Source organism: Melozone crissalis, unplaced genomic scaffold (genome assembly GCF_028551555.1).
Source record: "Melozone crissalis strain CALT ecotype California unplaced genomic scaffold, PUWL_Pcris_2 ptg000002l_1, whole genome shotgun sequence".
Taxonomy (NCBI): Eukaryota; Metazoa; Chordata; class Aves; order Passeriformes; family Passerellidae; genus Melozone; species Melozone crissalis.
In genome coordinates this window covers 18,578,820-18,606,236 of record NW_026535780.1, presented here as the reverse complement: position 1 = coordinate 18,606,236, position 27,417 = coordinate 18,578,820, and the positions used below count along the sequence as shown (strand labels likewise).

At 38.7% G+C, this 27,417-nt stretch overlaps 1 protein-coding gene across 2 annotated transcripts; it reads left to right on the top strand.

Moving 5' to 3' along the window:
• The first annotated feature begins 1,726 nt into the window (after nucleotides 1–1,726).
• NBN (nibrin) lies at nucleotides 1,727–24,735 on the top strand. Of its 2 annotated transcripts, XM_054280221.1 has the most exons (16): nucleotides 1,727–1,836; nucleotides 3,517–3,650; nucleotides 5,239–5,384; nucleotides 6,619–6,778; nucleotides 7,180–7,283; nucleotides 12,682–12,799; nucleotides 13,072–13,262; nucleotides 14,318–14,418; nucleotides 15,891–16,023; nucleotides 16,470–16,727; nucleotides 16,997–17,465; nucleotides 19,526–19,597; nucleotides 20,800–20,955; nucleotides 21,947–22,060; nucleotides 23,058–23,107; nucleotides 24,535–24,735. In XM_054280221.1, exons 1-16 carry the CDS (start codon nucleotides 1,806–1,808, stop codon nucleotides 24,563–24,565), a joined length of 2,268 nt encoding a protein of 755 aa, XP_054136196.1. In that variant the 5' UTR covers nucleotides 1,727–1,805; the 3' UTR covers nucleotides 24,566–24,735. The 2 variants fall into 2 exon arrangements, with proteins under 2 accessions (XP_054136196.1, XP_054136274.1); XM_054280299.1 differs by lacking the exon at nucleotides 19,526–19,597.
• Nucleotides 24,736–27,417: the final 2,682 nt, after the last annotated feature.

Genomic DNA, 27,417 nt, shown 5'->3' with positions numbered 1-27,417 from the left:
TGCCTATCCATTTGCACACCCTTGGTAACCACAGAAACCTGCAGAGTCATATCTACTCATAAGGAAGAGTAAGGGGTTGGGCCATAGTAAGAACCTACAGATTTAATACAGCTTCAGGTTTTGCGGGGAGGATGCCACACTTGATGAATCTATGCAGTTATAAAACTTGCCATGAAAGACAACAAATCTATCAGTGGGTTTGTGCCATCAACTTTTGAGTTAAGAACTCCAGGCCAACTGATTACACACTGCTGTGGGAGGTCAGAGGAAGCAAAATTTAAATCCTACAGCTTAGTCATCATTGCCCTGTATAAAAATGGCAAAACAGCCATTTTCTCTAAATGTTCAGCATTTAGGAAGAAAAAAAAAAATTGTTGTTGCTCTGTTGGTACAGCAAGCTCTAGAGTAGGTAACATTTTCATAAGTTCTACACACAGTTTGCCAGGCATTGAAGCAATAGTGCTACACTGCTGGGCAGTGGTTGCCACATTTATCATTAAGGCAACATATGGAATATATTTGGTAAGAGTTAGAGAGTTGCTCTCTTACATGGTACCATGCCATTATAATCAATAATTCAACCACCCTGAGTCTCGAGGCATCTGTAATCACTGGACAGAAAAACAAACAACAAAAAAAACCTGCAACAACAAGGAAAGAACCCCAAGAAATAAACTCCCAAAAAAACCCCCCAAAAAGTAGGAGAAACAGAGCGTATATCGTTCAAGGGAAGCTTTGACATTGCCAAATACTACAGAATTTAGGAAGCTTCATGGGAACAATGCTAGCAAGAGGGAACAAACTACAAACCACGCACTGGAAAACACAAATGTGCCAAACAGCTACCTGTGAAATAATCATTGTATTTCATGGTGAAAGTGAACACGATTATATGACTGAATGTATTAGTTTTCCATGGCCTGGCTTTTGGTAGCGGGAGGGGGGCACAGCAGTGACTCCTGTGAGATGCCAGCCCCAAACCACGCTGACACGGAGCGAGGGGGACCGGCAGCGACACGGGCACCCGGGAGAGCCACGGGAAAGCGCCCGGGCCCCTCCCCGGCCGCCGGGCCCCTCCCCGGCCGCCGGGCCCCTCCCCGGCCGCCGGGCCCCTCCCCGGCCGCCGGGCCCCTCCCCGGCCGCCGGGCCCCTCCCCGGCCGCCGGGCCCCTCCCCGGCCGCCGGGCCCCTCCCCGGCCGCCGGGCCCCTCCCCGGCCGCCGGGCCCCTCCCCGGCCGCCGGGCCCCTCCCCGGCCGCCGGGCCCCTCCCCGGCCGCCGGGCCCCTCCCCGGCCGCCGGGCCCCTCCCCGGCCGCCGGGCCCCTCCCCGGCCGCCGGGCCCCTCCCCGGCCGCCGGGCCCCTCCCCGGCCGCCGGGCCCCTCCCCGGCCGCCGGGCCCCTCCCCGGCCGCCGGGCCCCTCCCCGGCCGCCGGGCCCCTCCCCGGCCGCCGGGCCCCTCCCCGGCCGCCGGGCCCCTCCCCGGCCTCTTCCCGGTCCCGCCCCGGCCCCGTCTCGGCCGCGCCCCAGCCCCGGCCCCTGTCTGGTCCCGCCCCGGCCCCTCCCCGCTTCCGCCTCGGCCGAGTCCCTGGCCCGGTCCCAGCCCCTGGCCCCGCCCCGCGCACGCGTGCCGGCCAACGGCTGCAGCGGTAGCGCGAGGCCAGTAGGCGGCGCCCTCGGCCGCGTCCCTCCCCTTATTCCGGCCCGGCGCGCGGGATCGCGGCGGCAGCGGCAGCGGCAGCTCCCGGGATTTTCCCTCCCCGGTCCGGCCTTGTCCGGGTCGTCGGGGGCTGCTGGGCGGAGCTGCAGGATGTGGAAGCTGGTGCCCGCCTCGGGAAAAGGTGAGGGAACGACAGATGCCTCCGTCGCTCTGGCGGGCTGGGCCCGGGCACCGCGGAGACCTCGCCGCCCCTCCCGCTGCTGCGCGGTCCCCGGGCGTGCCGGGCCGATGGCTGCCCCGGGGCCGATGGCTGCCCCAGGGCTGGCTCCAGCCGGGCCGGTGGCTGCCCCCGGGGCCGGTGGCTGCCCCGGGGCCGGTGGCTGCCCCCAGGGCTGGCTCCAGCCGGGCCGGTGGCTGCCCCCGGGGCCGGCTCCAGCCGGGCGTGTCTGTCCGAGCTGCCTGGGCCGGTGCTGATCCAAGTCCTGGTCGCTCGGGGCGTTCGTCCTCGCCGAAGCCTCCGTATTTCCCTGGAGCCCTGCCGACCACAGCGCCTGCCAAACCCAGTAGGGCTGCTTTCCGAGCCCGTGTGGGGATGCCTTAGGGTGCTGCAGGCTACAGAGTCCTGCTTTGAAATACCGGGAGAGTTGAACTCTGAGGCAGCAACCTCAGAAACGATGTGTAACTGTTGTGTTGGTGTTTCAAGGACCAAGTGTTGAACTTCATGGCGTTTCTTGCATGAAGAGTTTTGAAACTAAATCGCCTCTATACTTTTCCTTGTTTTCTTGTCTATAGGAGCTTTAATAATAGGTATCGTATAATACATATATTTCTTCCTAAGTGCTTGTTAGGAACAGGCTTAACATAACTGTGTCTGCTCTATTTCCTGGTTCACTGGGAGGAAAATTTGGATGTTTGAATTATTTCCTGGTGGATACAGCACCTAATCATGTTGAAATGAACTGGTTTACGTCTTACTGCTTAAAGAGCTCTTGAGTGAATCAAAACACTCTTCATTCTCTTCAAAACACTCTTCATTCTATTCAGAATGATCATTTCTGCACAGTTCATATTTGGAAAGTTATTTGCCAGGGTCGATAACTGGAATCTGTCTTTATGTACTTATATTCATCAAGGAACATTTTTGTTTCTGTTGACCAGTGGTAGCACACCTTTGGGAGGTCAAGCCATTCACTGGGAAGCCACCATGGGGTCCAGGTGACAGGTACAAAGCATAAGCTAAAGCATAAGCATTGGTCAGAGGCTGAACTTACTAAGTATCAATTTCATTTACATGAAGATCTCCTCACATTCATTAGGAAGACATTTTCCTCTCAACCTCTTAATCAGTTATGTGAATAAATAATATAACCTCAAAAAATTAGGTAGCCTTACAAAGGTGTTTTAGAAAATCTATCTTTAATTCTAGATGTTACACTTAATCTTCAAGAAAGTATTGGTAAAAATATATTGTCCTTGAAAAAATTGTGCTGCCACTATTGAAACTGATTTATCATAAAATATGTCCTTTTATAATGGACAGAGCAAGGGAGCAAGAAAGAAAGAAAGAGGTTTTGTCTATAAGCTAAATGGATAATTCTAATCAGAATCACAGAATTCAGAGTCACAGAATAGTCAGTCTAAGTTGGAAGGGTCATTGAGTCTAGTTCTTAAGTGAATGGCACATGGGGATAAAAACCACAACCTTGGCATTATTGACACCATGCTCTGACCATAAATGATGCATGGCAGAGCTGAGATTTATATGTACTACAGACTTCTCAGTGTCTCTCCCATGTGCTTCAGGTATTTTGCTGGGGTTTTTTTCTAAACTGTTATTTTTGTGTCTCTTGTTGATTTCCAGGGGAGCCCTATCGGTTGTTAAGCGGTGTAGAATACATTGTGGGACGCAGGAACTGCGCAATTTTAATTCAGGATGATCAGTCCATCAGCCGAAGTCACGCAGTTCTGACCGTAAATCGGCCTGAGACCAGCCCTGTAAGTAGCCACCATTGTTATCAATGCTCTGTGGGGCTAATTCAGGCTGCCATTACCCTGCATACTCTCATTTTGCTCTCACCACTTTTATGCTTGGAGTAGAAGCATTGATCACCTGTGTTTTTGGTTTTATTATCTTGAAATTTATTTTTCCCCCCGTAGGTTTTTTTGCTTTGTTGAGGAATTTTGTGGCATAATTTTAGTAGTCCAAGCTTCCTTTTATACCAGAGCAAAGATTCACTAGGAATTTGTATTAAAATAATCATAGCAGGAAAATGATGCCATTGAGTTTCACTACACAGACAAATTTTTAGGTTCTGGGAAGTGCTTCAGTTGTTTCACTGCAGACTTAGCTTCTGTATCATTTCACATCATTAATTCTGTATTTGCTTAGGGCACGGAAAAGAAAAATGTACCAAGGAGAATTAGCAATCAGCAATTTATGTCACTGAGTGTTGTGACAGTTGTGGATGTTTTGAAGCCAGTCAGCAGAAATTTCATTTATGTAACCTTATGTACTGTTTAAAATAAAACATGTGAAAGTTATTTGTCCCTTTAATACTGCAAATACTGAGTGAGTCCAGTGGAGGGCTATGAAGATAATGAGGGGACAGGAGCACCTCAGTTGTGAGGAGAGGCTGAGGGATCTGGGCCCATTCAGCCTTGAGAAGAGACCACTGAGAAGGGACCTCGTTATGTCTGTCAGCAGCTGGGAGGGTGTCAAGAGGATGGAGCCAGGCTCTTGGCGGTGCCAAACAGTAGGAATGACAGACACTGGAACACAGAAAGTTCCACCTGAAAACACAAGAGCGTAACTGTGAGAGTAACTCAGCACTGGAGCAGAGTGCCCAGACAGGTTATGGAGTTTCTACTTTGGATACTCCAAAGGACAATCCCCAAGTGTTTTGTAAGGAAACCTGCTCCAACAGGCAGCTTGGATTAGATCACCTCCAGTGGTCCCTTCACACCTTACCCATTCTGTGTAGCAGCATATAACTGCATGGCAGAATTTCATAAAAACAAGCTGTCAGTGTTCTCATTGGCTTGTGAGCCGCTTTGGAAATCTGACAGTACCTAACCTCTTCTCAAGGGCTGCTGGTGTCTCCATGCCCTGCAGTTCAGGAAAGACTAGCATTCCTCGTGGAAGAAAGCACAAGAAAGTGCCCTCAGGTGACCTGAGGCTTTTACTTGCTGTTCAGCCCAATGCCCAGGATAGAACTGCGTGGTAGGTGAAAATACAGTAAATCTTAGAGCCTTGCTAAATTGCACCAGCTCAGGCTTTGGGCCAGTGAATGACTGCCATGCACACTCCAGAAAGGTGAAGTGCTATCTCCAAAAAGACTAAGTGTAAGAAGCACAAAAGTTTTAAGTCTAAAAATGTGTATATTTTCTCTCATTCCTCTACAGCAAAAAACAGAAGGTAATAATTACATATAGCAAGCCTTATTGTCCAGAGTCTTTATTTAAGATGATATTTTATGGGCTGCTTCTTATTTATCCATTGCTTTGATTCACCATTAGTAACTTGTTTCTGATAAAGATGTCTCATTCTGATAAACTATAATGGCTTATTTATGTTTATTTTCAGAGTCAGTCTCTCACAGTACCAGTACTAACAGTAAGAGATACATCCAAGTATGGCACTTTTGTTAATGGATCAAAACTCAATGGTGCTTCCGTGTCTTTGCAATCTGGTGACAGAATCAACTTTGGAGTCTTTGAGAGCAAGTTTAGGTAAGTGTTTTGATTATAAAAAATCAAGTAAAAACTTAATTTTTTAGAAGAGTATGTCATGCAACTTTGCAAGTGATATAGCAATGACTGATTTTTAGAAAGCAGAGGAGGTAAGTAGTATTTTGCCTATGTTCCACACCTGCTTCTGAAATAGTTTTCCATTATATTTTTACCGAATTTATTTTGACACTGGGAGATTAAAATCGTAGATAAGAAAACATTGGCATTTTAGAAGATATGTCATGTACAGTGAGTATTTTCAGGCTCTTTTAGGCAAAGAACAAAATCCTACACCAAATGAGAAGCAGGGAGAAAGGTTTAGAGTTTGTTGGAGCCCTTGTTAGAATGTAATGAGAAAAGAACTGACGTTGCAGGAGGATGTGAAACCAGCTTGATTTTTTTTTTTTCCAAATTTAACATGGTAGCCAGTGCTATCTGTTTATTTACAGGAAGCACTTCTCAAAATGAAGTAGCAGATAAATAGGAAAAGTCTAATGACCATTAAAATCAATGTGGTGGCTTTGTGCCTTAAAATTTTTTTCAGTTTAATCAATGCTGCTGGTATTATTAATTGTTAGAAAAAACTTGACATTCTCCTCCTATTACTACAAAATTTTTTTTTAAAATATTTTAGGTAAACATACCTGAAACATGATACAGGAATCATACCATGAGACCAGACACATCATGGCTGTTGTACTAGAAAGTCTAGAAGGAAATTTAAATAATCTAAACATGAAATAATATAATTTGATATGGAAGATCTAAAATAGATATGAAGGCTTATGGTCAAGGATAACGGACATGTTAGGAAACTTACTTGAAATTGCATTTTATGTTACTTATATTTTTAAGTATTGATCTGTTGATGACCTGTCCTCTTGAGCATACTTTTGCTTTTGGAGGCACACATTCAAATTTCTTTTGGATATTCCCAGACCTTGCTCTATTCTTGAGACACTAGTTCTAGGTGATGTCTGTAAGAGGTCCACAAGTCCATAAAACATTTCAGGTCAAATTGACATTAATTTTTCTGAAAAAAATTAGTATTTTGTTTCTTCAGGAAATTTTAAAGCAGGAAGATTTTACTTTGATCTAGATTAGAGTATGGGTCTTTTACTTTTTTTCCTTCAGATTTCCATGAGATACAAGATGTGATAGTTAAGTCAGCTCTGTTCATCATGATGATTAGCTGAATTAACTTAAGCAATTCTCTTTTACTTGCTCTTTGCAGAGTGGAATATGAACCTTTGGTTGTCTGCTCCTCGTGTTTAGATGTAGCTCAGAAAAATGCTTTAAATCAAGCCATCCAGCAGCTTGGAGGCCTTGTAGTGAATGAATGGACAAGAGAATGTACCCACCTTGTAATGGTATCAGTAAAAGTTACTGTTAAGGTATGTTGAGCTTTTGCCTGTTGATAGCATTGCTTTGTGGTTTTCCCACGACTGCTAATTAAATTCTAGAGCTGTTCAAGACTTTTCTCTACAAAACTGTAGTCAACTCTTCTTTCTCCAAGTTTGGAAGATGTGTATGTCAACATAAGGTTGAAGGGAAAGAAAACAAAAAAAGCCAGTTTTGAAGACTTAGTGATTTTCATTAGTTACCTTCTACATTTTCATAACTTTAATCAAGACACCACTTAAAAGCTAGGCTCTTAGAAGCAAAACAATCCTGGAAGCACAAATCAGTATTGTTTTATTTTCCACATCTTAGATTTTAAAAAGCTAATGTCAGTTGAACCATATTCTATTTGAACTTTTTCTATGCAGTAAATTTGTATTTTCTGGTTTTTCAGACTATATGTGCTTTGATTTGTGCTCGACCAATTATAAAACCAGAGTTTTTTTCTGAATTAATCAGAGCTGTTCAGTCCAGGCAACAGTTGCCAAATCACGTAAGGTAAGTTGCCAAATCATCATGTTTACTGTGTTGCAGAATTAAATTTATGGGAGCTAGATTATCAGATAACTGCACATTTATCTGATGATTTTTGACATAATGTGCAATTTATAGTAATTTTATTTGTGGAGGAATACTTAGTATGATTAACATGTTAATATTCCAGCGATTGTATTGTTCTCATCTCTAGAGTTATAAAATGAGCTCTGGAATTGACTCTATTAGAAATTAGATCAAGTTTATTTCATTACACAGAGGTAATTTTCCAGTGTGCTGTTAGTTACTGAGTTTACTGTAAACTTTGGTCAGAACAGAGTTAGCCTGACCATTGAATTCTCTGAAATAGAAGAGGTTTTTAATTATCTGTTGAGAGATGAAGTGAGACTAATATGCATTGGCTTTCACTAAATGAGAATAAAATATTCATTGTTTTCATGGTTAAGTTAACTTCAAAAGGCAATTCTTAATTTGGAATCAATAAATACTGCACAATAGCTCTTCTGGTTGTTTTCTCAATGTGAGAAAATGTAAAATAGTCACAATATTGTATGTGACTATTTAATCTGAGCCCATATTGCTACTCATTTTACCTTGAAAAGAGAGACATTTGTGTTTTGTTTGAGGGTTGTGGTTACTGGTTTTTTATTGTATGAACACGTGGTTTATACAGGTAAGAAATTCCCACTATGTATATACATTCATATGGGCATAAATATGCATATATGTTAGGAAATGGCAATTTGTTTCCTTTAGTAGGTGTGGTAGTAGCCATTGCTAGAACAGGTTGAAGACTGAGGCTGGGTAGATGCTAAACCAGGTTCTGGTGCACACATGGAAATAGAAACAAAACAAGAGGATTCACAATAAGCTGTGCTTGATATGTGGTAAAATATATTTCACAGAACATGACGCTACCTTGTTACAAAAATACAGATGCCAATCTGGAGAAATTGGTGGGAAATACTCCTTAGTGTCTAGATGCTGCTTTACATTAGCAGGGTTTATGTAATATGTCAAAGCCACTCAGTCATCTGTGAGTGGCTTATAACTTATTTGTTCTTCAGTTTCAGAAGAAAGAGAATCTGAATGAATTGTAACTTTCCCTTCTACTCAAACTTCTGCATTGCTTTCTGAGGATGTAAGAAAACTTAACTAATTATTTAGTACTCTCTGAAATACTTTCCTGTGAGATTTTTTTTTCTTTTGTAGTACAGGTCATACAAGCCATCAAAAGCTACTGATTGGTTGTACAACTTGAAATTTGTTTGCTGGAATATTACCAGGTGGTAATGCTGCTGTTCCTGTCTGTTACAGGAACAAGTAAACAGTGTCTTTGTCTTGCAGCCAGGATGTGTGTCCATTTAATACAGAAGTGACAGTATAATTGGCTTTTAAGTGCTCCCTGAAAAAGAAGCAGATGGAAATGTTTACCTTTCTGAAATGTTTTTGCTAACTTTTAAGATGCTGAGTGGACCTGAACTGGCTAAAAGGTAGTGACACTAGCAGTATACACATTTTATGTAGCTTTCAAAGAGAGTTCTGCATCAAGCTCAATGAAACTGCTGATTTAATACACAGATCTATGTTTAAAATAATTGCTATATTTTAAATAGATCATGTTTTTGAGATGTAACGTGTGGGAAGATGCTGAAAATTTGCTTAGCAGCTATTTTCATTAAACTTCCAAAAATACTTGTAAGTTCAACTGGGAATTTCTATATTGTGCATTGTAGCTGGAGCTGACCTGAACTGGTATAGCCAGAGAACACCAGACAGCTTGGGGCAATACTGGTTTGGGTGTGAAACAGGAAAAGTATATTGAGATGGTAATACTGAGTGAAACTGCTAAGTTAATCTTTACTATTATTGTAGAGCTGGTCCCTCCCAAAACGCCTAGGGAAACATTATCTTAAAAAGAAAAAAATAATTAGTGTCTTTTTGTTTACAGTAAGACTTCATGTAATGGCAAACATGCAGTTCCCATATGAATGTGAGACTTCTTGAGCTTTTTATGGTGTTACCCCAGTCCTCTGGTACTCTCTGACAATCTATGCAAGGAAGAACAATAACTGAAGACTTCACAAATGGCTGCATGAGCACAATCCTGTATGAAATAATGTGTTTTGTTACTGCAAGCCAGTGTCAATAGTGCAGGGCTTTGAAAAAGAAAAAAAGTAACGAGTTTTTAACAGAAACTCACCTAGAATCAAAATCTACGTATTGAGAGATTCAAAGTTGTAGAGGATCTTTTCTAGATAATGGTGTTACTATTAAAAGCTTATGAGGCCAAATATGAGGAGTGCTTCAGAATCCTGACTGCAAAAGACTGTTGCCTGTTGAGCTTAGATGAGCATTGGCTAAGAGTTTATAAGGAAAATCGAAGGTTGTTTTTGGGGGTTTTTTTGAGACAATTATAATTTAAAGTCATATACTGAAGTTAAAAAATGAAGATTTTAAAATATATTTATAAAGAAATTAAAGTCTAGTTTCAAAGTAGTGAAAATTGTTGTTTTTCTATTTTTACTTGTCCTTTCATCTTTAAAGATGACTTTGTCCCTTGTATTTATCTTAGGTTAATAACTGTCTCTAGAGAATTTGCTATCAGAAATCTTCTGGCATAATAACTAAAGTTTGAATTGCCCTTCTGTGTAAAATTGGTAGGTTTTATCATATCGCTTCAATTTCAATGCAACCATATTTCTGTAAGCAGATTTGAACAGGCTGCTGAAATAGATCAAATACTCACCTTTCAAAAGCTGGTGTATTTAGATTAGTTAATTTTCATTGTGTACATAAAAGTTCAAGAATTGATTGTGAAGAACACATAAGAATGAAGATTATTTAAAGGCACCTGTAGCTATGTAGCCTATTCATAACACATTTTAGCCTATCATAATTGAATTGCATATTTGGATGAAGTAGAAAGTTTACAAATGATTGATCTTTTTTTCTATGTCCTGGTTTGAGAGGAAGTGAGTTTTTTGGGATGCTGTGACCAATAGGTGCTCAGATTTGAATATTGGCACCTGGTGTGGCCACTGAGGACACGAATACGCTCTGAGAACACAGTTTAAAAGCAGAGAACTGGCAGGAAAATTTTCTCTTGGGTTCGGGTGGTGAAACAGGGCAGAGCTCCCCTGCGGCTGCGGGCCGGGCGGGACAGGGGAAGCCGTGATGCCGGGTGAGGTGAGCCGGGCCTTGGACAGAGGGGAGGTGAAGGCCCTGCAGGATGGAAGGGTGGAGGAGCCCTGAGAGACATCGGGCAGCCCCCACCCCCAGGGGAGAGACAGAGAGAGAGCCGATGCCTGTGCCGGTGCCGGTGCCTGTGCCTGGGCCACCTTGAAATTTGATAGCATGGCCGGCTGAGAAGGAGAAGGGAGGGGTGCGGTGAGAAGGTGCCTGGCAGGGCAGCATGGGAGTTCTAGACAGGCAGAGCCTGAGATTTTTAACCCTTTTCTTGGATGATGGAAACCTTACAAATGCTGATCCACCTGGAGTTGAATGAGGAGAGAGACAGAGATAAGAGGAAAGGGGCCACGAGAGAAGTGGAGAAGAATCTTGGGTGGCAGGAGGTGATGGGGTGGCCTTTGGCTGGACTTTTCTTGTATAGCCATGGACAGAACCATTTTTCCTGTGACACAGAGACTGCATTTAGGGGGAGGCAACGGCTTGGAGCCAAGAGAGTGCAGTGATGTTATGTGAAAGAGTGCGTGAACAGAGACAAGGGGTGAGTGGTGGTGCCCTTTGTCTTTGGAGAAGATGATCTCTGTTTTCGAGACCCCTTGGCCCCACGGGGTGAAATTTGGCGAGGACAGGTGTCCCAAAAGTGAGAGACTGTTTTTTATGGAACTGGGCAAAGCATCCTTCAAAGGGGAACCCTAGAAGCAGCTCTAGTCCATGCACAGTGGTGAGAGCACTGGCCATGGAAGGAAGATGTCACGATGGCAAATGATCTCTGAGCGGTGCCATGTGTGACAGGAAATACAAGAGGTCTCAACTGTGTTTCCAGGGGAAGCCTTTGGTACAAGAGGGACCCCTCACTCCGTGATGAACTGAGAATTGATTATCTGAAGGGTGGTGATGGACTGAGAGTTGATGATCTGAGGGGTGGATGTATTGGAAATTTGGTGGGGGGAGGAGGAATGTTTTTGGAGGGTTTTCATTCTGAGTTCTGTCTGTGTTTCTTTAGTTGTAGGTTAATAAATTTTTTTATTATATAGTTGTAGGTTAATAAAGTTTTTTTCTTCTTCATTCCTAAATTGGAGCCTGCTTTGCTCTATTCCTGGTCACATCTCACAGCAGACACCAGGGAGCATATATTTTCCTGGGGGCACTGACATTGTGCCAGCATCAAACTGTGACATTCTGAAAGTCAATATTTTGGCATTTCATATGTTTCTTCCTTGGAATCTGCCAGTCTTTGGTGTTAAACTGAATTTTTTTGCTGTGTTTCTTTTTTTTTTTTCTTGCATAGTAGTATGGAAAGGATACATAATCAGCTGTCAGAATAAAGATAAGTAGTTCTGTGATCAGCCAAACTATGTACATAAACAGCTATTTGGGTACAGATGTGGTATAGTTTGGTTAAAATTGACCTATAATTTCCATTCTCTGACATATGCCTTCATCTTGGTCTGTCAGACTTGCTGTAGCTGTGAGTATGTGGCTCAAAGATCTTGTAATTATCCTGAAATCATTAGGTAGATGCATGTCCTAACTCCTGAGGCTTTTCATGCTCTGGGCAGGCCATCATTAACTGGAGCTGAGGTCACAGGCTGTGACGTAATTTAGGGCTTCAGGGTAGAGTTTTATTTTTGCCTAATACATTTCCCAGCTAAACTCCTGCTCAGTTTCTCTGTATTGGATGAACTAATAGAGAATCTGCAGAGTAAATCCCTTCTGTTCTCTATCCCACCAGCAAAAAAGTGTACTTGTCTGCTGTCATGTTGTAGGTTGTTCTTGAGTGTGGTGGTACACAATTTGACACAGTAGAAGAGAATGAGGGGTGACTGTCCACACAGGGAGAGTAGAGGAAGCAGGATGACTAATTTTTTGTGGAGTTTCACTATTATTTAGAGTAAGTGCAGAATAAAGTTGCAGTCTCATTTGTCAGTATTATTAGTAAGAATGTGGATATGTGTACAGCAGATTGGGTGAATGCATTCCTTAAAGTGTTTTCTTAGTTACTGAAGTAGAAAGTTTTGGTCTTCTCTTTGATGTTGAGAAACTGGGGGCTCTGTTTCTTCTTAACAATCTCTTGAAAATTATTTATGTAAGTAGTTTTCACGGAGAAATGCAGGATTTTAACTTCAGAACTTGACTCTTAAACAGGAAGGACTGTGAGTCAGTACTGGTAAACGAATCTGAATTTTGTAACTTTCATTTTCTGTTCTTGCAGCTTTTATCCTCCAGTTGATGAGCCTTCCATTGGCAGCGAAAACTTGGATTTATCTGAGCATCATGAAAGGAAAAAAATATTCAGTGGAAAAACTTTTGTATTTCTAACTGCCAAACAGGTAATCAGGCTTTACATTGCAAAAATATTGCGGGGGTAGCTAAGTACAGATTTGTTAACTCTGAAATCACACTCATTCTGAGTTCATCAGGAAAGAAGAATTTCTGTGTATTTTTCCTATGGTACAGTGGCCTAAGCAAGATAAAATATAAAGAAGGAACAGAACATATTTCATCTGCAGTAGTGCATCAGTGAGAAGCACTACACTGATAATTCTGTATTCTGATACCTCTGCGTTCTAAGTTGTTTTTTTTTTTTGCATTCTCTTTATAGCACAAGAAACTGGGTCCAGCAGTTGTTCTTGGAGGAGGGGAAGTAAAGTTGATGACAGAAGGAAGAAAAGAAATGCCTTTACTACTTTCTCCTGAAGTTTGTGTAATTGATGTGGGCTTGGCAAACTCTCAGATCTCAGGATCTGACTCTATGACAAACTGGACTGATTCCATTCTGACTGACTTGGAAAGGTGCAGCATTGTTCTCTCGTACAGCAGTAGGGTAATTTCAGAACTTCTACAGAGACTTGGTCATGGTGTTTGCATACATATTTTAGCAGGAGGCTGCTTATAAAGAGGACATTTTTACATTGCTCTAAGTATTTAGCAGAGGGACTAAAACTTTTTGAAGCAGTAAAGAAAGAACTTGGCAGTTCCGTGAGGATTTGATGGATTTCCCATTTTCTTCTCTTTTTATTATCTTTTTGTAGAACTCAGTTCTACAAATATTCATTATAATGAAGCTTCTTTAAAATTACAAACAGCAAATAGTTTCTCTTCTACTATTTAAAAGAAGTTAAAATTAATATATTCTAAGAATTCAAAATAAATAATTTTTGATACTTCATTGATTATATGTATTTCATCAAAAGGAGATGAGATGGCACCTTGAGATCATCTAGAATTATTTGTACAGTGTTTTTGAAGAACAGCTTCTGTTTAATGAAAATTACTTTTTGTTTTGGTGGTAGTTTTGTTTGAGAGGGCAGACTGTGTATATTATAAAGGTTAGGATTATCATTATGCCATTTTATTAAAACAATGAAACAAAATCTCAATCCTAACACATAAACCTAGTTCCCCTAAATTTTCCTGCTAGGTAGAGAAGACAGTACTCAATCTCTCCTCATGACTGTAGTACATTGGGGGGGAAGGGTGCCTGACCTGTTAGAAGTGGTCAGATTTTTCAAGTCTCTTTTCACACATTTTTGTATCAGAAGTAGAGCATAATTGGTTATATGCCCAAAAATCAGGAAAGGAGAGATGTATGGGCCAGATTACTGGAGCTATACAGTGGCTACAGCAGCAGGAAACATGGGAGTTCACACATACAGCACATGGCTCTAATGAAGGATAATTGTGCTGACTTACTGTATTGGGAAAAAAGGTAGTGTTTTTTGGAAGCTGATTTTTTTTTTGGAGGAAGAATGGAACATTTTGTACTTTGCCATACCTGTGGTCATTTGCCTGTTTGTCTTTGAATCTGTACTGAAAAGCATTTTTTTTTTTAATTTGTATATTAACAGCAAGAATCTTAGGGCTATTCCAGAGGCAGAAATTGGATTGGCAGTTATCTTCATGTCTACAGAAAAATACTGCAACCCTCAAAAGCAGCCTGTTTCCAAAGGTAATTGGAAGAAGGGTAGTAATAAGTTAACAGCCTCAAAGAGGCTATATTTCTTTTTGTGTAGGAGCATCAGTTATAATGTTCAAGTTGATCTGTTTTGCAAGACCACTAAAAAGGAGTGACATTCTCTGAAAAATGTATACAACTCCAAAGAGGTAATTGGTTTTTAATGGTCTTGCAGTAAAATGTAATGAATATATATTACTCTTATGTAAATAAAAAAGTGGATCTAAAACTAGCCTAAAAGGCAGACACGTAGAACAGTGACCTTGAAATGAAAAGTACTTTAAAAGGATCTGAAGTTCATATTTTTAGTGACCACTGAATTCATATGTATGTAGTAGTTTGAATTCCATGCTATTCTGCCTTTTCATAAAAGGCTGGAGTAATCAGGAAGTTAAACATGAATTTCAGAAATCAAGAGAATAAGAATGGAAATAATTTGTAAGGCTTGCATTTTTTTCTTTTTTTCCCTTTGCTGTAAACAGAATTTGCTTTAGGAAAATACAGACACCTCCTGCACAGTTCAAAACTAAAAATAATCTTTCTATAAGTTAAGACAATGAGACATGATCACCACATTTGCTGCAGCAGTAGTTTGGGAGTGGACATTGCAAGTTGTGACTTGAAGCTTCTATTTGCTAATGCGGTAATAACAAAAGTCTTGGAGAGACAGAAAGAGTTTTGTTTCTCTCTTTACATGCCTCTTCATATTATTCTATGTTTTGTTGCTATGATATTTTCAGAATTATATTTTATAGATTCTGGTTTGTTCTACAAAATGTTGTATCAGGTAGAAAATCAAAGAAGAAAAAATCAAAGAACAACCCCCATAAGTTTGTCTTTAACATGCAAGAATGTTACTTTTTTGAAAATGTATTTTGAATAGAGAGACATCTATGCAATACTGGCAGAGATGCTGATTCCTGTTTCCAGTCTGAACAATTTAAGTGGATAAAAGTTAAGTTGTCTGAAATTGTGTAAACAGACTATATATCGGAGTTTAAAGAGAGCAGGGTTTAAAATTGAAAAAAAACCTGTGTCCCAGATATAATAATCACATTAGAGATCATCATAAAGGAGTAAATATAAGGAATTTTGTGCTCTGACAGTTTTGCATGATCTATATATTGTATGAGATATATTTTATTTTTTGCATAAAATATATACCCCATGTTTTTTAAAGTACGTTATGTACGTATTGGTATATGATTTCTCATTATGTTTCATTTTTATTTAAGCAGAATTTCATCATTTATTCAGTAGAATATTTAACTAAATCTGAATTCCAGAATATGGTCCTTTAGAGCTGTCAGTTTTTTTAAAATTAATAAATCTGCTTATTTTTTAATGAAAACTGCTTTAAGATCATTTTACAAAGATCTCACGTGATCAGGTAGTAATGTGATATAGCAAATGCAAAGAATCACAGATTTGATATTAACCTTCTAATTCTTGTGTTGGTCTTGCAGCTGTACCTGAAAGTTCTGCATCAGCTGTTGTAGGCCGAGCCATTTCCCAGAGTGTGGCTGTGGATGAAACCATAATGCCAACTGCTGCAGATAGCAGCACCTTATACATAGCTGATACAGAAGAGCAGACATGGTAAAGTATTCATGGCAATTTCTAAGCTAATACTTGCAAATAAAGCAGTCTTTTATGGCAGAGGAGCTCTGTCATTGCCATGGGGAAAGATACACAGGGTTAGAAATGCCATTCACTGAATTGCTGTCACTTGTCTGCAGTGAGATCATTTCTGGTTTTGAGTACTAGATTACAGAAAGCATCCCATAGGATTTAGATGACTTTCAAATACACATGAAGATACTGCATATCTGTCGTGACTGGCGGAACTATTAAAAATTTTCAAGCCATTTCACAATTATAAAAATGTATTGATCATAGAAGGTGTCACAGTTTGTTTTTAGCATATTGTTTATAAGTTTATTCAAAGTACAGGTATAGCTTTTGTAAAAAGTGTATCTGTGATTGGGTGTATCTCTGGTAACCTCCCCGTGTGTCATTTAGTATTTCTTTCCTCTCTAATCTAGTATGGAGATAGAGAATACTTCCCAGGTGCATAGACAAAGGAAAATGGCTTTCCAGGATACAACTGGAAAGAAAAACAGTGGCACAAGTGGCAGTGTAAATGCAGGAACATCCATGCCTAGAGGGAGCAGAACATCTGGGTTCAGTCAAAGAAGTCAGCCTGTCTCACCATCTAAAATTCCAGAAGCTGGCAAACCTCGTGAGAGTGCTTCATGTCATCCAAACTCAATTACAAATTACTTCCAGGTTTCCAGAAAAAGGTACTTGAAATGTTCTTGCCATTACTTCTCTTATTGGTATGTTCATGATGTTTCTAGAAAATTTTAACTCAAGCAATGTAGTTAAATTTGACATATACTTAAAAAGGTAATTTTTAGATCAAATTCCTAGAATAGAAAGCTCTTCCTCAAGGGTACTTTAAATTTCACAAGGCAGTCCCTAAAACCCCAGAAGCTGTTATGTTGTAGGTACAGCTAATCATACTCAAAAATGCTTTTGTAATTTCTTTTGTAATTTATTTCTGGCTAAGGGAAAGAGCTGAAGAAGAAGAAACCTCTGTACACAAAATAGCCAAATTGGAGGAAAGGTCATCGCCTCTTCCTAAGAGCACTGAATCCACAACTTCATTGATGTGCAATAGTGAACCAAAACAGCATCAAAAGAAAAATAACATCCTTGACCCAAACCCAAATTTTGCAGAAGACAGGGGTATGAAGCCTATGAGGGAAAGTGTCAAACTAACAAGTGATAGAACAGACACTAAAACCTCTTCTAGAGAAAATGATGCACCAAAAAAGAGAAAGGAGTTAGATGATTTATCTGAAGACACAGAAGCACTAGAAATTGTGTTTGGAAGTGGAGACATAGACTGGGAAGATGAAATGGCAGATCATGACCAGGAAGCTCAAAGAAGTAAACGAAAAAAACAGTGTTTGGAAGGCAAAGGAAGCAGGATTCCAGATGTAACTGTAAATCAGCAAGAGGAGAATAAAGTATTGGTAAGTTTTATATTCTTCTCAGGTGCCTAATCTTGAAATTTGCAACTTTGTTAGAAGGATGCAATTAACTCCTTTAAGGAGGAGGTTGCCTGCATAAAGAAAGTGGCTCTCTAAAATTTGTTTGCTTACATCTCATACATTGATTTTTAGTTCAGAATGATTCATCTTTTACATGTGAACATTGCAGTTTTACACCTACCTAAATGGCTTTTCATTCTTCTGGGCATTTTTTTTCTTGCTTATTGAAAGCTGCTTGTATTCTGAACATTTCCTTTTTTTTTTACTTTATGTACTGTAAGTAGAATAGGAGAATATATTTGTAGTCCAAGAAAAATTTGGACTGCTTGTTGCTGTGTTAATTACAGTATTGTTATTTATACTAAGATAGTACTCAATTATATTTTTGTAATTATTTTCTAAAGAAACTTCTAGTTGACATCTTCTGTTGAATACCACAGTAATGTCCAACGTCTTTTGAGTCTTTTGATATTGTGTGGAAGTTTATTAAAATTCCTGTATGAGAAATTTAAAACCAAAACCAACAAAAAACAACAGCAAAACCAAAACACAGCTTGTGTTTTTGTGATTATTTTCTTGTTTCTGTTTTTGACACTAAGGAAATTTTCTAAGAGGTATGAAGAAAACTATACACCTTGAGTTAACAATGGTCACTTTGTTGGAAAAAAAGAAAAGCAGATTTGTAAAGGAAAATAATGTTAAGAGGTCTAGAGTATTAACAATACAATAGAAATAAGAGAAAAATTTTTTTGTTGTTTATTTAGAATATATATACTTTAGCACTTACTGTCCAGTCCATTTACAGTGTAGGCAGTGTTTAAGTGTTTAAAAGTTTGAATGCATGATTAACTGGAATTTGCAAGATTCCTTGGACCACATAAGAATGACTAATTCTCTATGCATCCTTAGGTCAGAGCAGCTTGACATCTTGTTGATGCTTTACTGGAGCTTGCTTCTGGCAAAGTGTGAACTTTAACTTCATTATAATGCTCTTTTTTGTGTGTGTTACTAACAGGCAAACTTTAAAAGACAAGTCCTGTGATTTAGGGAATTTTGTTTCTTGCTTTTTACACTGTCAGGCAGTAGGTCCTTTTTATTAGGTCTGAGCATACTGGCAGACTAAAATTGGTGCTTGCAATAGTCTGTTGAATTTTGTTGCTTGGTGCTTGGAAAGTTTTTCTAGTCTAACTTCTTGTCAGGATTCTGAAGGAGAAAAATAATCTTATGTGCAACTAAACTGATACTTTAGCAGGTAAATATGCACTTAAAGATTTCTGCTGAAAAGAAGTCTTTTCATAGTCTAATAATGACTTACTTTATTAATGTAAAATACATTTCCAGTCGACTGGGAAGGAGATTTCATGATAAAGGTCCCCAGGCAAATTTGATAACTGCTTTCTCTAAATACAGATGCACCTTGTGTATCTGACAAGACAAAGAATGTGAGCAATTGACTCAAAACCTACAAGGTGCATAAAGCTGATTTCGTATTTTACCAACTATTGAAAATAATTTATGTAATGCAAGCCTAGTTTTAAACTGTAGGACATAATCAACCTGCAGAACACTTTCTTCTGGTAATGAAACGTCCTTTCTACACATACATGCACTTCAAATATCAAATTGAAAATTTACTTTTTATATTCAAAAGCTTTTACAGTTTTCCAGAACCGGACAGAAGTTTGAAGATTGTACAGATGGACAAAACTTCCTACTGTATAAGGAAAAAAGGAAAAAAAAAAAAAGTGAACAAATAGTAGTGATTTTTTAATAGAGAAAATCTCCAATGATTGTTACAGTGTGCATAAAATCATAAAAAATGTAATGTACAGGACAATTTCTTTCCTGTCTAAGGATTTATACTGATTTGAATATGTTTAGTCTACCATAAAGAGCAGAAAACAATTCTATGTAATTAAATTTCCATTTCATTTCAATTTTATATTTAAATTTTTTATATTTATTCATTTTTATTTATATTTATATATTTTATTTATTTCTATATTTCAGTTTAATATTTAAATTTCATTTTAATCAAATAGAAAGAAGAGGAACTTGGATCAGTTCCAACTTCAGAAATGAAAAGTAATATCAAGCAGGAGTCTCCAGTCTTGGTAAGGAGCCAGCTAATTGTAAGTGTGAACAGCGAACTTTAAGAAACATTACAAAAACACATCAAAACTTTGCTCTTCATCACATAGTATTTTTGGATCCTGTTTCGGGGTAAAGGAGGTTTGGAGGATTGCACTCCTTAACATAATCATATGTAAATTTGAATAGTGCAGTCCAGCTTGTAGACTGTGAAGAAAAGTAGTTCATCTGTGGGCCTCTGTAATGGCATTTGGATACTTAAAGGTGACTGAAACTACATGTCACTGTATTAACTCTTTGCTGTGGTTAATAGTTGTACTGATGATTTTCTTGGATTACTACTTAAAGACCTGCCAGGGATGTAATCTTGTCTGCTGTAAGATCACAACTAAAATGGAAGAGATGGAGCATTGGGGAAATAGATGTCATATACAGTGATTAACAGTAGGTAGTGTGCTGATTTTCTGTAGGTGAGATGAAGGAAAGAAGGAGAGGAGAATTGCTTGGAGTGGCAGTGAGGCAGAGGAAAGGAGACTAGGCTGAATGAAACTGAAATTAAAAAAGTTCTGAAGAGATAGAATGTAGCCAGTCAACAAGGGACAGAATAATACCATTTCACCTACATAAAAAAAAAACCCAATTAGAGGGAATGCTGAGCAGGTATACCAAAGTGCAGGGTCAGCTCACATTAAAGGACTTACAGTTATATTTTACTGTAAAGCAGCTGTACTGCATGTGGGCCAGCTGTCCTTGAACATAGCTCAGTGTTACTTGTGAGCTTGTCCTGTGCCCAGACTCCTTAGGAATCCACATAGATGTAGCCCCAGGCAGCAGAGTGTGCATGCAGACTTGCTGATGTATGAGCATTCTCATGGACAAGAAAAATTAGATATATTAATCAAATTCAGCTTGCAGCCCAAATGTTGGGCAGATATCTGTAGGCTAGAATTGAGCTGAAGATGTTCGACTTTGTCTGCCATGGAGCATTTAAATACGTATTTAAACACAAGCAAAACAAACTTACTTTATTCATAGTAAATAAGGAGGCTGAGAAGTTTGTACATCATCTTTGCTTCTAGCACTGCTCCTGCTTTCCCTCACTGTTTTGTAATGCTAACTTTTGTTTAGCTCTGCTTATGATAATATCTGTACAGTTTGTACTGTTAGATATGCTGTATGTCTGTTCACACACCTGAATGATTCTTCCTTTTTCTTCCCACATAAGAACCACAGCAAACTGCAAGATGAGTCCAGCAATCTTCCTAGCAGGCTTCTGTTGACAGAGTTTAGGTCACTGGTTGTCAGCCATCCAAGACAGAACAGTCATCTCCCTGGAAATAACAGCTATGGGGGAAAGAAAAATTTCAAAATGTTCAAAAAGGTTGGTGTATTTTTTGAATGGTCACAAGATGGCACTATTAAAAAATACTAAGAAGTGTTGCCTTCTCATTGTAGAAATGTGTTACTAAAGATTTTTTTATAAATTGATAATAATTAAAAAAAGAAAGAATTTAAATACCATATTATATTGTAAACAGTACTTTGTTAGTTGGCTGAAGAAGTGCCAGGTTGACAAAGGCTTACCTTGTGCTAGATTATGTAGATATTTGTATTCCCTGTTCCAAGCTGTTACTTGGAATAAGTTGTTAAGTGATAGCTACTGTAATTTCAGTTATACCTCCAAAAGCTAGCAATCCCACTTCTCCAAAGACCTGTATACACAACATAGTCTGATTCAGAATCTTCCATTTTAACTAATAAATCTTGGATTTAGAAATAGAAAAAAGCTATATCATAAAGAAGGTAAGATGATTGCTTGCTTGGGTCCTGAAAACAATTGCAAAATGATTCTTAGTGTTCAGTGTAAAAGTACCACTTCAGCTTTTATTAAAAATAAAATAAAAAGTAAAATCAAATGGTATGAGATGACTAGAAAGGCACTTCAGTAAAATACTATGTATAGAATGTGATCAGATAATACTGCTTCCTGGGAGTATGCTCTCATTTTTAGATAATGTTTTAATTTTCTGATAATAGTTTCTTTTCCACTGTTTTGTTAGAGATGCTTATGCAGTCTGACAGTAAAATATAAACTGATATTTATCGATATTTCAAACTCCACTTATTGCACTGTGAAATTAACTTATCAGATGTATTTTTGTTTGTTTCTTTTGGTAAAAGAAGGGAGTTAATAGCTTTCTGTAAATGCTTTTTAACTTCAGTCACTTTTAAATATGATCTTTGAAAGTTAATCAAAGGAAGACTGTCTGACTTTCTTCTGTGATATCTGAATAGACTTTCTGAATTTATTAAAATAGATCTTTTATTTGCACTATGTTTGCCTTGTATTGTAAGAATTTATTGTCCAACAGGTAGCTTACCCTGGGGCAGGACAACTTCCACACATTATTGGAGGATCAGATTTGATTGCTCACCATGCTAAAAAGAATTCAGAGCTAGAAGACTGGTTAAGGCAAGAAATAGAGGTAAGAAATTAATATTTAAACGTGATCAAATAAAAACTTGAGTAATGTCAGTGGTCATACCAACCTGTGATCATTACTGGAATACTTCAGGATTTTATTTTTTAGATAAAACCTCAGCTGGTTAGTCATCCACACATGCTCATGGGAGCATGTACAGTAGTAAAGTTACTGAATGTCAGAGGTCAGTGGTAACATGCATCTTTTTCTGGTTATTTAAATTCATTTGGCATGCAACACTCATGTAATCAGAAATATTTATAGAAAGCAAAATCAGTAACCTAAATGAGAACAATCTTTTGATGAGTGAAATAAGCACCATGTAAACTCGTGACTTGTAAAAATGTGACAGGGAGCTGGGAAGAATTTCTGTGTGGCTAACTGTGTTCAAATAGTTCTACAGTACAGTTGATATTCTGCCCTTGAATAGAACAGAAAATGCATGAGTAAAACTCTGCTGGAATATACTGAAGAGATGTAGTAAGAATAAATTTAATATTTTTTCTTTTTTGCATCTCTTTAGATATAGAAGTCCTAAAAAACCACTTATGGCAGTTCTTTAGCACTTTCATTTTCGGATAGTTTCCTTACAAATACTTGCTGATGAGTCATATTGTTTCCACAGCCTGATTGAGATGCAGTTGCATCAACACTTCTTATCTAATTTTTTTAATCCCTGAATATAGATAATGCTAATTATAATTCCCCTTATACACAAATAATCAGATTTAAAAAATTATATTTCTATAATGGTGCTTAAAACCCAAAAAACACATTTCTGACCAAAATTGACACCTTTCACAAACTATTCCATTTCATTAGTTGGTAGCAGTAGCCAAATTTGGGTAGTGAAATAACTTGTCTAATGTGAATGTGCACTAAATGGAGTACCTAGAGAGAACTTACTTTGGGGAAAACTGTGTTAGTGCAGGAATATTGTTTTTCTAGATGGCTCATTAGAATTATCCTTAACAATCAAATATTAAATCAACTTTCTCAGGAACAGAACCGACAGGCAAGAGAAGAATCACTTGCTGATGATCTCTTTAGGTAAGACTTGTATGTTTGTACTTAAAAATGTGTATTTTTTGCATCAGATTTTTTGTACAAATTTTGATTTTGGAAGAGATTACTTTGACTATTCTTTACAAAATTTCATGTATTCTCATATATAAAATGTAGTCAGAAGTGGTTCAGCAATTTCTCTGGGGAAAAAAACCAACCTATTCAGGCTTCATTTAACATGGAAAATGGGAGGAGATGAGTTGGAGGAGAAAACATGAAAAGATGTTCATGACTGTCAGCATCTTTGTAGCCAGTCACAGACAGGGTTGAAGCTGCTGTTGTTCTGATGGGAGATTTCCATCATGTATCATTTCCTACTCCTATCTGCTTTATCTCCCCACTCCTGCCCATAGAATCCATATCAAATCCATAGAATCTTCCATAGAATTTGCTGTCCAGAAGACAGTTAAGTATTAGAACGATCATGTTACAATGCTATAACAATAAAATCAAATACATGTTAGAGCCATTCAGAAAATCTTACTGCATTAACAACTTGCTCTGTTCATCAACAATTAATAATGGAGCATTTATTTTAAAGGGTATACATTTAATTTTTGAAGTCTGAATTGTATAGCAACAACAGTGACTTCTAATACCTTTCTAGATACATGGTGATGTAATTTTGCTCACAAGTTGTCACATTTTTCTGTCTAAGCATGAAGTCTTGATGAATGAAAGCAGAATTAGTGGAAGTAAAACTACCTGATCATTCAGATGTGTCTGTAAGTTATTCATGCATGAATACAAAACACATCACAATTTCAAAGAAATGACAGGAATTTGGGAGATGAAGCACAAGTGGAGAAGGCCAAGGGATAGCAGTGTCAAGTAGAGTCAAACTATAAGCATATTGCAGTAAATCAGTAACTATTTAGTATATCCAGAAAGTAGCTCTAAATTTCTAACAGTCAATCAGAAGCTATATAAAGGGCAAGGTAGGGTGAGGATCTGCTTTAAGTAGGAGTAGGAAGCAGCAGAAAGGTTTTGTCTGAATAAGTTGTGGCCAAATGTACATCAGCATAAACATACAGGACCCCTTTTCCCTCCCTCCTCTCTTGTTTTTTGTGGTGTCCTTTTCCAGTAAAGAGCTTAGTGTTGGGACATTAAAGGCTTGGAAAAGCTTGTTCATGCATCAGATTTAAAGGTTGTAAGTAGTTAGGAAATCTGAAAATTTCATTAAGAGTTATCTTAATTTCATACAGAGGTTCTTCTACTTCATGCCTCCTTCATTCTGATAGTAGTAACTATGGTTAATTAAAGGAGTGTAGTCAGAGAAAGGACTGAGCACTGGCTATTCCCTTGTTATGAATATGTAATAAAGTTGTTTGCATCACACTGTCTATCTATATAAACTTCGAATATCATTGTTTTACTTATTTGTGACACAGATTTTATTTTTTTTGTTGCAGATATGATCCTAATGTGAAAAGAAGAAGATAAATTGTGACCTGGATTTACAGTGTTTCTCTGGCAAAACCTGCTTTCTGTTCCTTAGGTTTCCTGGTTACAGTGTGTTTGATGTTCCTATATGTGACCATTTGAATGTCTCTTATTGTAAGACATGTTTTCTAAGTCTTACTTTTATTAAAGAGAAAGAAAAGTTCCTTTCACTGCTTGGTACTTACAGATTGCACCATTGTCAAGACCTTCCCATTAGTTACTTCAGAGTAATGCTCAGTGAAATACTGTAGATACTTAGGATTTCATTTTAGGCTATTTCTAATGTTTGGTTATCGGTACTGTTTTGGGAAAAAAGGAAGTTAGCATCAGGCTATTTTTTCTTTTTTTCAGAAAGGCTTTGTTAATTAGGCATTTTCAAAGGTATTATCTTAAGAATTGAAAATCTGTTGAGGCTGAGATGCAACTGGTATTTGATCATGATATGATATGGTTGATAAGATATAATCATTATATGATTCATAATGAACCATTTCTCTGTGGTTCATTTTATAGAGCATATGCTATTTTTACTGGTACAGAGTATCTTGGAACTGAAAAAACCAGCTTCTTTTTCTCTTGCTTGAACATATTTTCATTTACACCTTTAAATCGGTGTGTTTGAATGTTCTTTTGTGAAAACCCACTTCCAAGGCAGACAAAGTCTTAAAGAGCTGTTACACTCCAGTTTGGAGTTCTATAACCCATTTCTTTCTCTCATGCCTTTACTTTTTGCAGTCACTGTGTAAAAATACAGCCTTCAAAATAGTTTGATTGACAGGGAAAGCTATGAAACAATTACCTGTTTGTGGTTTAGGAGAGCTCATCTTAATAATCTGAGAATTGCAGTTTGTGAGATTACCCTGGAAGTACAGTGATAAAAACTTTCCAGACTTCCTGCTCAAGTGTATGAAGTCTGTCTCACATACAGATAAAGATGGACAGATGTCATATGCAGATTAAGATGGGCAGTAGCTCTGTTGCATCCTGTTTCAAGGGGGAGGATCTCCTTGAGGAGGTAATCTGGTTGATGTAATTGAATTGACACGGACAGACTCCGTTGAAGCCGCTCCGTCGTCTATCAGATCTGAGGAGCAGCATTGGGAGGTCTGTGCATGTCAAGGTAGCAGATGTGCTGAAGTCATCATGGTTGCAACATGCAGAACATATTTGGCCTTCCAAAGCCAATGTTTTCTTGGCATCTTCTTGCTGGTCAGCAGTGTCCAGAGTGATAAACAAAGTGCAGCCCAATACTTCTGAGCTGCACAAAAGCTGTGAGAGTGTTTGCACAAATCTTATCCACCAAACACCTTTAAAAAGACTTAAGCAGTTCCTAAGCAGTTGAAATTCTTTCTGAAGGAGATGTACTGACTGTTCTATCTTCAGGTGAGTTTTTCTGCTATCACTGTGAGAATTTCCAGGTTTTCTGGCTGAAGACCTACTGGTCCAACAGCTCTTGTAGACTGCTGAGGTTTTGGATTGTTGTTACTAAATTCAAGCTAATAGTTTGGATAGCAGATATCAATGAACAAGATTTTCCAAGATTCTTCAGAAAGGTTGTATTTACAGTTGTGAAAAGCAGCTGGAGAATTTCTGAGGTGACAGGACAAGATATGCAGTGTATAGGGGCCTTCTACAAGAAAGTAAAGACTAAGTCCTTTGCTGCCCAGACTGCAATTTGCTAGGGGCTCAAGCAACCCTGGTGGCATAGCTGAGAGCACTCTTGTTCATGTTTTGTGATTTAGAGCTCTTCAAATCCAGTTTCCCAGACAGCTGAATTAACCAGCTTTGATACTTTTTTTTTTTAATGTAGTATTTAAGAGTTGTGGGTCCCTTTCAACTGAGAATATTCTAGGATTCCAACTTGAGGGTGCCTAGTAGTGATACAGTTTGGTTTGTAATCCAGTTTCTGCTGCTGTCCAGTTGATGAAAAGCCTACGCATTAGAACACCTGAGCTGCTATTTCAGAATGAAGTTAGGCTTGCATTAAAAAGCTTAGACAGGCAAACCCCCATGGCTTTAATTGTAACACCAAATTCATGTGACAAGTCCTATTCATTATTCTGAAGGCTTCCTTCCATTTTGACTTATTTTTGTTATGATTTTCATCTCAAGACATTAGAGGAAATATGCTTGTTGGCTTACTGGTTTCTGTTGCTGAAGTTCTGAGGTAGGTGATAAAGGACATAATTACATGATCCAATAAATTTCAATTTCCAGTAAATTACATCAGTATCTGCCTTATCCCTGGAGCTAGTGCATTAACTTCACCTGGTATTTCCTTTATGGTATGGAACATACTGTTGTAGGCTAGCCCCATTGGGCAGCTAAGCCCCAGGCAGCCACTCACACACTCCCCAGCAGGATGGGAGAATCACAGAATCAGAAAAGAGAAGGATGGGAAGCTCAAGGGTGGAGGCATTTTATAGGTAAGGCAAAGGTTGTGAGCACAAGCAAGGGCAATCAACTTTGCATCCTGCAGTTCAGAAATTCTGCTGCATGCTCTATTTTCACTGGGCAGCTTGTGCTCTCTGGTTTCAACCATTCAGTTTCTGTGAGAGTTTGTTTGGTGCTACTTTTCTTTAGAAGGTTAAAAAAAGTTCAGTAAATCCAAGAAGATATCTAAGGTTCCTTTCATCTGCCACACTCACGGTCTGCAAGTATACCCACCTTTTGACAAAGTTCTGCTCTTCACCTTAAAAATACATCTAAACATTAACTTCAGATCTTATTTCTTACACTTTTTGTGTGTAACTGAGTTTGAGGGTTTGTTTGGGGTTTTTTTTGTTACAATATTTTTATTCATGCTGCTTACAGGAAGGAGATGCACACAATGTATAAACTAAATAAACTTT